The sequence below is a fragment of the Metarhizium album genome (genome assembly GCF_000804445.1).
Source record: "Metarhizium album ARSEF 1941 chromosome Unknown scaffold_18, whole genome shotgun sequence".
Lineage (NCBI taxonomy): Eukaryota > Fungi > Ascomycota > Sordariomycetes > Hypocreales > Clavicipitaceae > Metarhizium > Metarhizium album.
The window spans coordinates 315859-331545 of record NW_024467592.1 but is presented as its reverse complement, the minus strand read 5'-3'; the positions used below and the strand labels follow the sequence as shown (position 1 = coordinate 331545).

Below are 15687 nucleotides of genomic sequence, written 5' to 3'. Positions count from 1 at the left end.
GGAGAGCCCGACAAAGATTCCTCGCTCCATTGCGCGCGTCATGGTGTCGTCATAGTGTCGACTAAATGAGACTTGGGTGGCCACGTGAGAGAATATGGCCTCGGCTAGCTGTGGAGGCTTGGAGTATGTGAATAAGCTCGTAATGACTGATATCTTCATCTACGACAAGATTCAGCATCCGAATTTTGTTTGAACAAGTCTTTCCGAGAAGTTTTCCACAAGTGCTAGCTGGGCTTTTCCTTGTTCGAGTAGTAATGTGAACACTGAAGACTGGCTTGGGTGGATGGACTATTAACGCTCGTCGCAGCCTCGAAGCGACTGCAAGATGAAGAGAGAGTGAGGCACCAATGAAAGGTAACGGATGGGAAAGACAACTCGTCGATTTGAGTTATTCAATTCCCTGGCAGCATCCACATCCACCGTGGCGCCGATGCCGTCTACACTGGTTGCAACCAGGCTGTCGATGTCTCCGCTGTGGGCACGGCTCGGGACAGGGCCGACTTGTCCAACTCTACATGACAATGAGGGCGAGTAGGATGATTTCTTTCCCGAGATGAGTCAGGAAGCAAGTGTACTAAGTGGACAGCAACGTAGCTAACCTCCCGGATTCCAGGATGGACGTAGCCAGAGGGCATGCCTGCAGAGAGGGAGAAGATTTTGGATAAATTGTTGATTGTCCATGATGTACTCCGGACGAGCAGAACATGGCTGCAAGGAAGAAAAGAATCTTCTCTGAGCCTACCAGATCGAGCCAAGGCCATCTGTGCCTTGTTTGTGTGGGTGGTCAGGCGCTAAGAAGGGGGCTGTGCAAGACTCGCGATACACAGGTCCCGTTCCCGTGGTCGATGGGGGGCCTTTCTGCGACCCGATATTTGTAGAAGGGATCAGGTTGAGTCCGCTATCCCGGATGGGGGATTGAGATGTAGCGGACAGGGGCGCGCTGGTTGTGAGAGAGATGTGCAGGCGTTGTGTGGTGAAGACGGATAGAAGGGAGATGCTGGTCTGGAAGAAGAAGGTTGCGGAGAATACCCAGGTCATGCAGGTTGCAGGTGCAGATGCAAAAGCCGATGACTTGTTCCTGCCTTGTTCCAGTCTGAAAGGATTGTGGATGTGTGGCGGTGTAGCTGTCGCCACTCCGGGGACCACAATGTGGTCTTTGCATGTACTCCGTAGCCCTGAGTGTTCAAAACACGCACGTACTTGGAGATCATGACCATGCTGTAGGTTCGACGACGAGCAACCTGGGACGTACAAATACCGGCCAGCCCCCTGCGCAAGCAACGATGCTCGTCACGAGCGTCAACGGTGGCTCGACGACGAGGTGCCTAGGTACGGAGTACGCACCTACAAACGCCTGGTAGTGTCAAGCTAGGACTCCGTGATCTCATAGGGTGAAACACAAATGTGCTAGGATGTGAAACGCAACGCAGCGAGACGCACAGCACTTGTGCAGCAACAGAGCCATTATGGCCGGTGCAGATGCAGATTCAATCAATCGATCAAATGCCGACCTAACAATTGAACCGAGTCCCCACCAGCCACACGCACGTGCACTCCGTAGTCGCTATCAGCACCAGCCCACATGTCAACTGCCTGGTCGCTCCAGGCGGCCGTGCCAGAGGCCAGCCAGACAGCCGGACGGCAGCCGGACGGCAGCCGGACAGCCCCAGAACTGGTCTGGTTCTGGCTCCCTCTGGAGTCTGCGTTTTCGTCTCCGACATTCATCGCCCTCGCCAGACCTGCCTAATATTTATTCGCTACTCCTACAGACGACAGTCGTCGACCGCCCATCTCTCAGCCCGTTGAATTCTCCGTTTTGCTTCCAGGTACACGACCTCGTCCGCAACACTCTCAGACTCAGTCGTCTCCTCAGCCGTCCCTCCCCCACGTTGCCGCCCTGCGTTGTTCCAGCACTCCGACTCGGCCAACAGTTTTCTTTCTCCCTCCCTCTCTTTCTCGCGCCAAACGCAACCCCTCCCGGGCCATATCCACGCACCGATACATCTCAACGTATCGTCTGCAAGGTCGCGTGTTCTGGCCAAACAACGGCATAGACGCTCTGCTGTTGCGCCAGCTTTCTTCCGGTGTCAGTCGCTCCTCGTCCCCGCCATCGTACCGCCAAGACGAACAACCTAGACAACGCGACGCGAAAATCAGAGACCATGGGGAAATCGTAAGCCACCACCGATGCCTTCTCAGCTGCTGTTTGTTCCCATTTGCCCTGGAGGGGCTCTCTCCGCCTCATGCCAGACTGTCCTGGTGCCCATCTGCTGCTGAATCATCCGCCTTCTCAGTACGCCTTCGACGCATCACGCGAGCTGACAAAACTCTCCGTCCTGCAGGCAGTCGAAGCTCTCTCAGGAGCAGCTCACCGAGCTCCAAAAATCGACGCATTTTGACAAGAAGGAGCTTCAGCAGTGGTACAAGGGTGCGTACAGATGACGTGCCAGCCGCCTCTGCCCCTCCCCCTCCCCCCCCCGAAAAGGAGACATGGTCGAATAAAAAGATGAGACAGGTCACTAATGCCAGGCCCAGGCTTTCTCAAGGACTGCCCCTCGGGTATGTTGGGCAAGGAAGAGTTCCAGAAGATTTACCGACAGTTCTTCCCGTTCGGCGATCCAAGTTCGTTTGCCGACCATGTCTTCAACGTTTTCGATAGCGATAAATCTGGGAGCATCGACTTCAAAGAGTTCATCTGCGCCTTGAGTGTTACCAGCCGAGGAAAGATGGAAGACAAGCTGGATTGGGCATTCCAGCTATATGACATTGACGGCGACGGCAAGATTAGTTACGATGAGATGCTGCAGATTGTCGAGGCAATCTACAAGATGGTTTGTCCACCATGACACTGCTAGCGTAACATCAAAGTCCCTGTTCTGACGCCATCTAGGTTGGCTCCATGGTCAAACTGCCCGAGGACGAAGATACCCCAGAGAAGCGTGTACGCAAGATTTTCAGCATGATGGACAAAGACGAGAACGGGTCTTTGGATATACAGGAATTCAAGGAGGGCAGCAAGCGCGATGAGACAATTGTGTCAGCCTTGTCCTTGTACGACGGCTTAGTGTAGCTGACGAGGTTGGGAGCGAGACGGTGTATGAAAAGCACGGTTGAACGATTGTATGCACGCATTGGAGGCACAGAAGATGTCGGATGCCACGCATCATGTCCTTTATATTGTTATGAACAGCAATGCCATGTCTTGACAGGAACCACGCCAGAAGCCCATGTGTGCTCGGGTCCCCGCCGGTGTGGATTGCCACGTCTCCTCGTGCATCCACAATCCAGTGAATGTTTAATCTCAAGGTCCGTACGGAGTCGCAGCATCTGTCGCCCAGACTTGGCAGCTTCATTTTTCAGCTACAGTAAACTATGTCTATAACGATCCTGTGTTATAGCGAAATTTAGGTTTTTACGATAATTCACAGTTATCTAAGGTTTTTCCCTAGTAAATCGTTAATAGTCGCGTTACTAACGATATCGTTGACTTTTTGCTTAGTCACTATATATTTTATTGTTATAAGGCCCCACTTTTATTGGCTGAATTCCTTATAGTGGGGCGGGATTTCCTTATAGTAGGGCAGAATTTCGCAATAATCTCTTAATATATACTTTATACTAGTAATTTCTAAGGGAAGGTACAAGCCCCATAATAGTCGCATCTTAACGATAGTCGCTATATGACGATCAAAAAAGCCTCACGAAGGATATCGTTATAGACCTGGTTTACTGTACGTGGCTGTCCGCGACCGCAGCCCCGTCTAATCAATCGGCGCACGGTGATGCGAGGTGGGGCCCTCGACGTGGCTGAAAGGAATCGGCCTCGTCAAGGATTTCTCAAGAGCCATGTTCGGCCGGACGGTGATGCCACGATGCCCTTTGAGGACCTCCTGTCCGTCCTTGGCGAAGAAGTCAACGACGCGGACGAAGGTTCGCTCCATGTCCCTCTCCCAGGCTCCAGCCAACTAACCAGCCCGCCTGCCCCAGAAACATTCCTCCTGTACTCGACTCCCATACCCTCGCAAAACCTGGGCTTCATCGACCCCAAAGCCACAAGCCTCGACATTACCCTCGCCGACAGAGACTTTACTATTTATCAGAGTCCGACGGTGCTAGGATCCACGAGGGTCGGGGGCACCACCGGCGCCGGTACGTCACGAGGAACCTCGTCGTGCTCGTTGACACATATATCTCTCACGCGCGCGCGATGAAACGAAAACCCCTCTAACAAGCGCAGTGCTATGGCAGGTCGCGCCCCTTTTCGCAGAGTGGCTCTCATCGCCGACAAACCCCCTCTTCACCAGCGGCATCCTCACGCCGTCATCCACCGTGCTCGAGCTGGGGTGCGGCGTCTCCCCGCTCAACGCCCTTGCCGTGGCCCCCAGGATATCGCAATACGTCCTGTCCGATCAGAACTACGTGCAGAAACTCGTTGCGCGAAACCTGTCCGCGAACGCACTGCCCGCCCGCAGGCCCAGGTCCGAGGCGGGATCGGAATCGACGCGCACCGAGAGTATACAGTTCCGGCCGCTGGACTGGGAGCGGCATCAGGTCACGCCGTCACTCGCAGCCCCCGCCTCGTCGTTTGACGCTGTGCTCGCGACGGACTGTGTGTACAACTATGCGCTGGTGGAACCGTTTGTGCAGACGTGCGCGGATGTTTGTGCTCTGCGGAGGGCGGCGGCGGATGGCAACGGGGCCGGAGAGGGCCCGTGTTTGTGCGTTGTCGCGCAGCAGTTGAGGAGTGACGACGTTTTCAGGTCGTGGTTGGATGCGTTTATGACGAGGTTTCGGGTCTGGAGGGTGAGAGGAGACTCGTTGGGCGGGCTGGGGAGGGACGGGTTTGCTGTGCACGTCGGAGCTTTGAGGGACGACCAGTGATTGCTTGCATGGTGAGTCGAACTTTTCGAGAAGTGCCGGCGGCGTCTCCTCCTTGTGACCACTCGAGCCTCGAGTTGATCGTCCCGAGTATGCTAACTGGCGGCTTTTGGGGAGTAGGGAATTGCGAACCCTTGCATCACTGACGTCGGCGGGATCGGTGCCCGGCTCTGTGTACGGCTAGTTCTTCACTGAAGCCAAGGCTTTTCAGGACCGTGGTCGCCGAGGGTGCGGGGAGATTTGACGTTGATGGCGAGCACACGGCCTCTTTGTTTCCACTGGGCTTGGGAGTAAACACGCCCAGGTCCAGGTTCAAACGAAATGCCACGAGGCCAAGGATGATGCGACGGTTGGGAATCCCAACCCGGTTCCGTGGAGAGACTACACATGCTGAAAGGTTGGTGCTCGGCGGCCGTGGAAACCAAGCGGCCGGGGAATCTTGGCAGCTTCCCATTGAGAAGCCCGGCGCCTGTAACAGCACGAGAGTCCATTCCCAAGTATACCTTTGAACAAATACATGTGGTTCAGGAGGCATGGCAACGGGCTGCTCAATGTCCGCGAACCTCGTTATGCTATCATGCCTCCTGGCAAAACGAGGAAACCGAGGAAACCGAGGAAACCGAGGAAACAGACGGTCGTGGTACACCATCCCCGCTGCCAGAGCTGTCGCTCCCTGTGTCTTTCCCCTTTCAACAACAGTAAGCGATGGTCTTGAACCATTGCCCACCCAACGAGCACCTTTGAATATGAATCGAGGTCACTCAAAAATCGGCCGTGGTTGGCCACCCTATAGAGTACGTGCGCTCGGGGGCTGCTGCTGCTGCAGTTCGAGGACTGCCGGGGATTTTGAAAACATTGTGCATCTAATGTTGTATTTTATCGAGTTCTCTTCAGAAATTCCCATACCATTCTGGATAATTGGTGGTACAAACACGGGCAGCGGGCAGGACCGAAAAGCCAATGCCCTAAATATAAACACTTACACAGCCTGTCGCCGTTGAGAATCGGCCGTGCCCCTATATACCGCCGGCATTCAAAACAGCTGGTCCAAGCGTGACTGAATATTCATGCGTCATTACGTGCCGTCCATCACCCTTGCGACTGACAGGTCGTGGATGCCGAGGACACATGCTGAATCTGCAAGCTCGAGCTGTCCCGGAACGGATCCGCGCTGTGCCTCTCGTTGGTCATTTCCAGCAACTGATTTAATATCCTGAACTCCAATTTCAACTTGACGCTGTACACGAACGCCTTGTATGCCGTTTGCATGTCGTAGAAGTCCAAGTACTCCAAGCACAATATGGGGATATCGAGAAGGATAACAAGAACATTAACCCATAGCAAGTGGCGTCGCATCCTACGCACGCCGTCCCCATGTAGACTGTCGTGGAGATTAAAAAAGGAGAAACAACACTTGATATATATGGCCGATATGATGAGTTCTTGTAGGAAGAAGACGGTAACTTGGATTTTTTCGTAGACGACGTAGGGATGCACCCATGCGTTATGAAGGGAGCTGTTGGACCCGTACATGAGGATGATGATGGGTGTATGAAGGGTGATTATGTTGGAGATGATCATGGAAAGGACTAGTCGAAGATAGAGTCGGTTCCAGAAAATCAAATGAAGACGAGAGTAAAGGACCAATGATTGGCCGGTAACCATTGGTACCCAGCCGACAGCGACGAGAGTAATGTAGATGGGATAATTGTGCGAGCCGACGACATTTTTTAGGAGGAACCCGATGGAGTGTGGTATGATGCCGTTGGTGGCGGCGAAAAAGCTCCAGAAATAAAGACCCTTGAATCGTCGAAACGTGGAAAAGATGACAATGTTCAGCTCAATGGCATTATAAAGGGCCAGTGCCATAAACGAGACTATGGCCAACGTCGCACCACTACGGTCAACGTGACTGGTGCTTGGGTTGGCCGAATAACCCATGGCACAAGGAGACGCGTTGCATACTTGGACTTGGGGCGGAACGTTGGCTTCTGTCAAGATGTATGCAATAGCTCAGCGGAAATGCGGTTGATGAGCTGTATGGCGGACGATGATCATGCACTCGAGGTTCTGGCGGTTTGCGGTGGCTGTCGGTTCGTGTGCCGAGCTGCCACCACAATCGCAGAACAAGCGTGCTAGCAATGCTGGACAATGAGAGGTTGAGAGGCTGTGGCAAGCGATGGTAGATATCGTTCATCAAAGGGACAACCAAAATCGAGCCTCAGAGCTCGTCAGCCTCGAGAAGGTGGCGAACAGTCTGCCCCTAGGAGCCGATGACGCACAAAGTCAGAGACAAATGACGGGAGATGAAAAGCAGATGAAAATTAGTCGTTCACGGTTGCTAATCAATAATAAAACACAGACACTTGGGGTGCACAGCTCGAGCTGCCGTGTCACGGTGTCACACCAATCTTTTCCCATTCGACTTGCTTGCTCTTTGAGCCATGACGGACACAGACACAGACTCGTGCACCCGTTCTCGGTTGGTACGGAGAAGCCAGCCGTTTGCCCTTCAGCCGTTCAGCCGTCAACTGCCAGCTTCAGCTTGGAAGTAGTTGGCGTCTTTTCACGCCACCCTCTGGAGTCTGGAGACTTGAACAGACTTGAACCAGTCTCGGAGAGCCGGGGTGCGCCACCGTTTCGCCGCTGCTTTTCTCCCCCCCTCTTTCCCCGGCCGACGAACAAATATAGCTTCAAATCCCGACATGAAGGGTTTTACGGCCAAGACTCAGGACAAAATTTTGTTTTGTTTCTGTTCGGGACTCGCTCATTGGCGGCATGTCTTTGGATCGAGGCCAAGTGTGCTGTGTTGTGTGCCCTCTACTCTGCTCTCTACTCTGCTCTCTACTCTGTGCGAGAAGTGGACTTCAAAAGTCTCCAACTTGAAATCCGGCAGGGGCTAAGTTGCAACTTCAGATGAAGATGCCGCTGCCCACTTCTTTCCTTGCCCGTGCGCCTGAAGTCGATCGCATGCCAGCGCTCAGAACTCGGTAACCCACGCGACAGGGGCTTGAGACGGCCGCCGATTGTCAAGGGTCCGTTCAAGAACGAGTCAGTCGGTCGGTAGCGACGGCAGTGGCTTCAGCGCAATTGGCAAAAATCTGACAGCTCATTTTAGCAGGTGTCTTTCTCGACGTGCTGGGGGAGCAAGACATGGCGTCGGGTTTGTGGAGATTTGCCCTTGTCCCTTTATCTTTTTGGAGACGCCAGCAGCCACCTCAGCCACCGGCTAACTTTAACATGTGCAGACCTGGCGGGCCACTTATGGGGGGAAAAGCCGGTTCGGAGCGACGGAAGAGAGATGAAAATGGGGAATGAGGGATCAGGGATGAGAGATGAGAGATTAAGAATGAGCGACGATGGAGGAGGCAGACCACCTATTCATGAATCATGGGTGGCCCTGGCTAGCCTTGGCTCCAGGGAATTCTGGTGACTTGGTTCGCACCTTCCCTCGATTCCCAACAACCTAAGTCTTCAGGCATGCACGCCTCGCTTCTGCGCTGTGGATCTCCGTATCTTGATTCTTGATTCTCGGAGCGCGCATCATCAGTTCATTCTTACCTCAGTTCTGGCTCGGAGTGATTTCCGAAGCGAGGACAGCCCACAGCCCACAGCCCACAGCCAACCTCCAACCTCCAACCTTGGTCGGTGTACCTCTGCCGACAACGGAGTACTCCGTGCGGATAGGCCAACGAGACCCAGCTAGCAGGTAGTCAAGCAGGTACGTAGTCATTCCTGCAGAGAGGGGGATCGACTAACTGGTGTTGAGATGGTTGACTTGGCGCCTACTCCAGTGAGATTTTATTGAGCCTTTCCAGGAAGAAGCTTGCTCTTTACCAGCGATTCTGAGGACGATGTGGGTGGCAGTACGTGGCTTCTTTGGTGGCGACCCCGTGTGGGATTGCAGAGCTCAGCAAATGCCGGGACAGCAGAGGTACTACTTTGCCGTCGGCTAAACTTGAAATATAATAATGGCAATACGGAGTAGGACCCGACTGCCAACTGCTTGTTCTCATCATGAAGTGCTCCTCGTGGGCCCTTGGTTGTGGAATCTTCGAAAGCACCAGCACCAGCCGGGGTCCTCGGCAGTCGGGTTACGGTTCTTGTTTGATTTCCTTGTTTAGCTTTCTATTTGAACAGCGTATCCGGATTACGGATCGTACGGAAGCTCGAGCGGTCTGTCCTGGTAGAGAAAGGCGCCGTCGGTCCATTAGCTTCAGCCACGAACGAGGCCAACCAGGAACGCCGTCGGACCCAACTGCCAAACGTCGCCTAGCTGCCGAACTACATGGCCAAACAGCCTCAAAATCCGGGGAAGATTCGACGATGCAGAAAAGCGGGTTAACGTTACTATCAGAGCCGACCCGCGGCGAAGGGGTCAGACTAGCTGCTGCTGCTATCGCCGGCCTTTTCAGACTCCTGCCATCTTCCCCATCTCGGCTTCAGCCGTCTGTGGTTGAAAGGTCGCGGCAATTGTGCACATTAGCAGCCGCCACCCGCAAGAACCTGGCCCCTGGGATACGCGACGTCATGAGAATGGCTTGCGAAACGCACAATACGAACGAGGGAGCAACATGGATCGTATGAAGGGCGATTCGGATCGCTTACTTCGAGAGCTCAGCCCTGAGATCGTCTATGCCATGGGGTTCCGATTATTTACATTCGCCAAAATTGACATACAAGCGCCCGTGCCAAGCTCCAATCAACGACCGTCCATCTGGCTCGCTCCCTTCGACATCTGTTTCAGTACTGATCAAACAATGCCAGTCGTCATTGCCGCCGCTCAGAGACTCCTGTAGATTCGGACATTCGTGTTCTTGGTCACTCATGTTCAGCACCACGACTGCCTTGGCAAATCGGCCACGCCGATTCGTCCGAGTGCTAGATGTCTTGACATATGCGAAGAGATTTTCGTCTTCTGCGTCAATCAGCTTGAACGATCCGTGGATGAAGATGTCTCGGTACGCCTTTCTCGTCCTGAGGAGCATTTTGTAAAAGCTCAGGATTGACGTTGGGTCTTGGATTTGCTGCGCGGCATTGATGGAGGGGTAATTGTCATGCACCCGCATCCATGGTTTGCCGCCGTCGGTGAATCCGGCGTGGGGAGAGTTGTCCCATTGAAAAGGGATTCTGGAGTGGTCTCTTGCCAGGATTTGCAGGCCCTTGATCGTATCTCGCGTCCTCTTGTCACTCCCTGACGCGGCCGCCTCGGCGTAAAAGTTGCGACTTTCGACATCCTTGTATTCCTCGACGCCCCAAATGCCTGGCATGTTCACCATACCAATCTCTTGTCCTTGGTAGATGAAAAGCGACCCGGTGAGGGTAGCTTGCCACAGAGCAATACACTTACCAGACGACAACCAGGTTTCGCGCGTAGAGGCATTCCCGAATCGCGATATTGCTCGGCCATTGTCATGGTTCTCGATGAAGGCGGTTGTCCAGGCGTCTGTGCCCTCAATAAACGACTGCCACGTTTGTGTGAGGGCTTTGAGTTTGGTGAGCGGGTATGGGCTGTAGATGTACTTGGCGCCGAAACCATCTCCGGTTCCAAGACGAATGACGGACAACTCGAGGACCATGTCGAGCTCCTTGGCGGCGGCAGAGACGTAGGGGACAGCCTGCGACGGGTGCGGCGTTGAGGACAGCTCTCCGACAGAAACGGCATTGTAGGGAGCCAAGGCCTCGCGGTTCATCTCGTTGATGAACTCGTGTATTCTGGGGCCATTGCACCACATCTCCGGGGCAGGTTGGTGCTCGGAAGTGGGATCGGCGATGGGCGCATCGACATAGTCTTGTCTCTTGGAATACTTGTTGACGGTGTCGATGCGGAATCCATCGACGCCGCGGTCCAGCCAAAAGCGCATTTCTCGATAGATGGCTTCTCGACATTCTTTGTTCTCCCAGTTGAGGTCCGGCTGATGAGCCGTATACAAATGGAGGTAGTATTCCTGAGTGGCCTCGTCCCACGTCCAGGTCGAGGTTGCAAAGTAGCCTCGCCAGTTGGTCGGAGGACGTCTATTGCCCTTTTCGTCGTACCGCGGCGGTTTCCAGATGTACCAGTCTCGCTTGCGGTTATTTCTCGAGGAACGCGATTCTTTGAACCACGGATGCTCCGACGAGGTGTGGTTCACGACCAGGTCTAGGATGACCTTCATGGCCCTCCGATGGCACTCTTTGACGAGCGTGTCGACATCCTGCACGGTGCCGTAAGGTTTGTAGATGGCCTGGTAGTCGGAAACGTCATAGCCCATGTCCTTTTGGGGCGACTCGAAAATGGGCGAGAGCCAAAGCACGTCAATGCCGAGGTCGCAGATGTAGTCGAGTTTGGAAATGAGACCCGCAAGGTCTCCCCAGCCGTCATTGTTGGAGTCCTTGAAGGAGGCCGGGTAGACTTGGTAAAAGGTTGCGTCTTTCCAGTAGGGCGCCTCACTTCCGACAAAGGCACCCATGCTCATTCATGGGCTCCAGGCCTCCAAGTTCCAAGTTCCAAGTGACGGACGGGTGGAGTTGCGAGACGGCTCAAGGCTGGCTTTGCTACCAAGGGGAGAAGACGACGAGGCATCCGTCCGGTGTGCCTTGGTTTACTCGGACTACATTTATAAAAAAACCTGAACCCTGGTACCCGCGCGTCGCTCTCCCGCCAGAAGCCATGATGCCATGATGCTCGGCAGCCTGGACAGGGAGACTCCGCACGCATGTCTACACACGAGTCCACATGGTCCTGACTCCCGAGCAAATCATGGCGACGACGACTCCGTGCATCTCCGCCCGTCCGGGTCTGAGGCTCTTCCCCTCGGGCCGTGAGATTGAGCGTCACGAACCTTGCTCGCCCAGACCAAAGCTTGATAAAAGGGTTCATTTTTGCTGCCCATGTTACTGACAGCCACATGGCTGTCGACTCGCTCCTTGGTCGACAGGTTACCCTCATCATACTTTTGATCCTCTTCGCCGTGCCGGGAAAGAATAGCCTTTGATCATGGCGGCCGACGATGCATCCGCACCCGTGGACACGACAGCCCACAAGACGCCACGGCGAGATGACGGGCATGGCCGGGACCCCGACCCCGACCACGACCACGACCACGAACCCGGTCTCCCGGCGTCCCTCGTGGCAGAGGCCAAGTGTGGCGCCGTCGCGGAGCAATCCATGTCCCTGGGCACGTCCCTGGCGCTCTACCCCAAGGCCGTGCTCTGGTCGGTCCTCCTGTCGTCGACCCTCGTCATGGAGGGCTACGACCTCGCGCTGCTGGGGAACCTGTACGCCTCGCAGCCATTCAACCGCAAGTACGGCACGTACAACGCGTCGACGGGGAAATACGCCGTCAGCGCGGCGTGGCAGTCGGGGCTGTCCAACGGCGCCCGGGCGGGCGAAATTGTCGGCCTGATGCTGGCAGGGTGGACGGTCGACCGATGGGGCTACAAGCGGAGCATGCTCCTGTTCCTCGTGTTGATGATTGCATTCGTCTTTGTCCTGGTGTTTGCGCCCAACGTCGCGGTCCTGGTGGCGGGCGAGGTGCTGTGCGGTGAGTTTTTGAATCCCCGGGTCCCTCACATTTTTGTTGTTTTGCCACGGATGGCTGGCCGGCCGGCGCGTGCACGCATGTGTCCTCGGCTAACCACACAAGAAACAAAAACAGGCATTCCTTGGGGCGCATTCCAAAGCATCACACCGGCGTACGCGGCCGAGGTGGCGCCCGTCGTGCTGCGGCCGTACCTGACGACGTTTATCAACATGTGCTGGGTCATCGGGCAGTTCTTCGCCGAGGCCGTCAACAAGGGATCCCACGGGCGCGGGGACTCGTGGGCGTACCGGATTCCCTTTGCCGTGCAGTGGGTGTGGCCGGTTCCCATTCTCGCCGGCGTCTTGTTTGCTCCCGAGTAGGTGGTTGCCCAGGCCGTGCCCCGTACAGGCCGGCAGAGATGCTCGCCCGCAGAGGCGGGAAGACGGGACACGTCGTGGCACGGACTGACTGATGTTGCGACAGATCGCCGTGGTGGCACATGCGCAAAAACGACCGGCCGGCGGCGGCGGCGGCCCTCGCGCGGCTCGCGTCCCGGTCGCACGCGGGCTTCAACCCGTCGGCGACGCTCGCGCTCATCGAGCACACCAACGAGCGGGAGCGGCGGCTCAAGGAGGGCGTCACGTACGCCGACTGCTTCCGGGGCGTGGACCTGCGGCGGACCGAGGTGGTGGTCGGGATCTGGCTGGTGCAGACGCTCGGCGGCCAAAACCTCATGGGCTACTTCGCCTACTTCCTCACGCAGGCGGGCATGGACGCCAGCAGCAGCTTCTCGCTCTCGCTGGGCCAGTACGCGCTGGGCATGGTGGGCACGGCCGGGTCGTGGGTGCTCATGAGCCGCGTCGGCCGGCGCAGCATCTACGTCGGCGGCCTGAGCTGCCAGTGCCTGCTGCTGCTCGTCGTCGGCGCGCTGTCGGTGTCGGCGGCGGGCAGCAACGCGTCGGTGTGGGCGATCGGCGCGACCCTCATCGCCTTCACGTTTGTCTACGACTTCGGCGTCGGGCCCGTGACGTACGCGCTCGTGTCGGAGCTGTCGAGCACGCGGCTCAAGACCAAGACGATTGTGCTGGCGCGGGCCGCCTACAACGCCAGCAACATCTTTGTCAACGTCATGACCAACTACCAGCTGGGCACGGCAGCGTGGAACTGGGGCGCCAGGGCGGCCTTTTTCTGGGCAGGCACTTGTCTTGCCTCGCTGGTCTGGGCCTGGTTCAGGCTGCCCGAGCCCCGGGGCCGGACGTACGCCGAGCTGGACGACCTGTTTGAACGGGGCGTGCCGGCGAGGCGTTTTGCCAGCACGCAGGCCGATCCGTATACGGGCGGCGGCGGCGGCGGCGGCGGCGGCGGGAAGCACCATGATCATGGCCATGCGTAGAAGCGAGGCAGAGAGGCATACCAGCATGTTATTAGAAGCACCTACTATCCGTCCGTCTCCGTCTCACCGTCTCGTGTGTAGCAGTAGCAGTAGCAACAGCAGTTGTGTGACCACCCACGTCAAGCTCGCGCGCGCACGCCTCCTCTTGTTCCCACCTCCTCCGACATCATCCATCTGCGTGACCCCGTCTTGCGCGCAGCCGACTTCGCAGAGCCTGCTCGACATGGCTCTCCAGCAGGCCGTCGTAGACGTCCCTGCCGCCGGGGAGCTGCACCACCAGGCGGCGAATGTAGCGCAGGTCGTCGTCGCCGGGCGGCGGCGCGCGGGGGTCCGGCTGGCGCGGGACGCCGGCGGTGACGTGGACGACGGCGGACGCAATGTCAAACAGCTTCTCGGTCAAGCCCACGCCGTGGACCTCCATGGCCTGCGTGGGCAGGTCGCGCGTGGCGGCGACGAGCTCGCGGGCCACGTCGAGCGGGTAGCGGTAGGTGAGGCTGCGCTGGTGCGAGGCGTCGGTGAGGTGGCCCAGGCGCAGGCGCAGCTGCCAGATGACGATGCACAGCCAGAGGCGGGTGATGCGCAGGTTGGCCTTTTGCACGTCGCGGAAGGGGAGGTGCGCGGGGACGGCGGCGTCGATGCAGCGCTCGGCGGCGGCGAGGACGTCGGGCGCGGGCGCGGGCGCGGGCGCGGCGGCCTCGCGGTTCAGGACGGCCATGAAGGCCGAGTCGACGGGGCGGAAGAGGGCGGCCAGGCTCCACAGCGCGGGCGCCGAGGTCCGGAGCTCGTCGAGGTCGGGCGTGTCGGGCGTCAGGTGCAGCGTGATGGAGCGCCCGTAGCGGATGGCGTGGGAGCGCTCCGAGGCCACGAGCACCCAGAACAGGCGCTCGAACAGCAGCGCGCGCTCGGCGTCGGGGTCGGCGTCGGGCGGGCGGCGGTCCTTGACCAGGACCCAGAGAGCCGTGGCCTGGCGGAGGAACAGGAAGGCCTGGCTGTGGCGGGAGAGGCGCGTGTGGCCGGCGTAGAGGAAGAAGCTGACGAGGCAGGCGTCGAGCGACGGCGTGAGGCCCCAGCAGACGGCCCTGCAGGCGGCCGACGCCCTGGCCAGCAGCTGCGCGCCGTACTGGCGGTTGCTGCGCGCGCCCGGCGGCTCGTGGACGTGCAGCAGCACAAAGGCGCAGAAGGCGACGAGCAGGACGCACGCCTCTGCCTCTGCCTCGGCCTCGGCCCGGGCCGGCGCGGGCGACGCCGACGCCGACGCCGCAGCGCTCGTCTGCAGGCGCCGGATGTACTCGGGCGTCAGCACGGGTATCGTCGGGTAGCAGTTGTCGAAGAACAGGTCGGCGCACTCGGCCACGGGCGCGCTCGCCGCCACGTCGGCCACCAGCGTCCATTCCGGGGAGGCGCCGACGCCTGCCGTCGACGATGCCGATGCCGGTGCCGATGCCGGACCCGGCGGCGCCACGCAGTCGTCGGCCCTGCCAGCGCGCACGCAGCGGCCGCAAGGACGCCGCTCCTCGCATCCGCGCCGGAGCAACTTGCAGCGCCCGCACGCCCGCGACACCTGGAAGCGCTTGCCGCCGCGCTCGCTGCCGGGCCTTTTTTTGCGCTTGTCGCCGCTCGCGCTCAGCGACCGGGGGGGCGTCTTTCTCGTACGTTTCTTCATCTTGTGCCCGACAGCCATGACGGGCTGACAGGGTGCGTAGCCGGGGCGGGGGGGCAAGTCCAAGTACGAGTCAGAGTCAGGTCAGAGTCAGGCTGGTCTGCTCAGTCTGTGTGTCGGCCAGCGTGACGAGTAAATAGTAGTATATATAATATGGCACACGTTCCGACCGACCGGGTACCAGGATCCCCCTGAGGGCAGGGGCCGGTCAAGAAGGAAGCCTCGAGTCCAGAATCCAGATTTCCGTGTGGAGA

At 57.7% G+C, this 15687-nt stretch overlaps 6 protein-coding genes across 6 annotated transcripts; 3 read left to right on the top strand and 3 right to left on the bottom strand.

The window, feature by feature from the left end:
- Positions 1-2162: 2162 nt before the first annotated feature.
- Positions 2163-3070, top strand: MAM_06157 (EF-hand-like domain protein; the record flags this gene model as incomplete). Its single annotated transcript, XM_040824955.1, has 4 exons — positions 2163-2173; positions 2343-2428; positions 2536-2831; positions 2891-3070. 4 exons carry the CDS (start codon positions 2163-2165, stop codon positions 3068-3070), a joined length of 573 nt encoding a protein of 190 aa, XP_040677118.1.
- An 802-nt stretch (positions 3071-3872) lies between these two features.
- On the top strand, positions 3873-4881 carry MAM_06156 (uncharacterized protein; the record flags this gene model as incomplete). Its single annotated transcript, XM_040824954.1, has 2 exons — positions 3873-4149; positions 4238-4881. 2 exons carry the CDS (start codon positions 3873-3875, stop codon positions 4879-4881), a joined length of 921 nt encoding a protein of 306 aa, XP_040677117.1.
- A 1086-nt stretch (positions 4882-5967) lies between these two features.
- On the bottom strand, positions 5968-6819 carry MAM_06155 (uncharacterized protein; the record flags this gene model as incomplete). The annotated part of the gene is made up of 1 exon (XM_040824953.1): positions 5968-6819. One exon carries the CDS (start codon positions 6817-6819, stop codon positions 5968-5970), a length of 852 nt encoding a protein of 283 aa, XP_040677116.1.
- A 2711-nt stretch (positions 6820-9530) lies between these two features.
- On the bottom strand, positions 9531-11327 carry MAM_06154 (alpha-glucosidase; the record flags this gene model as incomplete). Its single annotated transcript, XM_040824952.1, has 1 exon — positions 9531-11327. One exon carries the CDS (start codon positions 11325-11327, stop codon positions 9531-9533), a length of 1797 nt encoding a protein of 598 aa, XP_040677115.1.
- A 527-nt stretch (positions 11328-11854) lies between these two features.
- MAM_06153 (Sugar/inositol transporter) lies at positions 11855-13773 on the top strand (the record flags this gene model as incomplete). The annotated part of the gene is made up of 3 exons (XM_040824951.1): positions 11855-12401; positions 12516-12756; positions 12864-13773. 3 exons carry the CDS (start codon positions 11855-11857, stop codon positions 13771-13773), a joined length of 1698 nt encoding a protein of 565 aa, XP_040677114.1.
- Positions 13774-13939: 166 nt separating this feature from the next.
- Positions 13940-15454, bottom strand: MAM_06152 (RING-4 like protein; the record flags this gene model as incomplete). Its single annotated transcript, XM_040824950.1, has 1 exon — positions 13940-15454. One exon carries the CDS (start codon positions 15452-15454, stop codon positions 13940-13942), a length of 1515 nt encoding a protein of 504 aa, XP_040677113.1.
- Between the last annotated feature and the right edge of the window lie 233 nt (positions 15455-15687).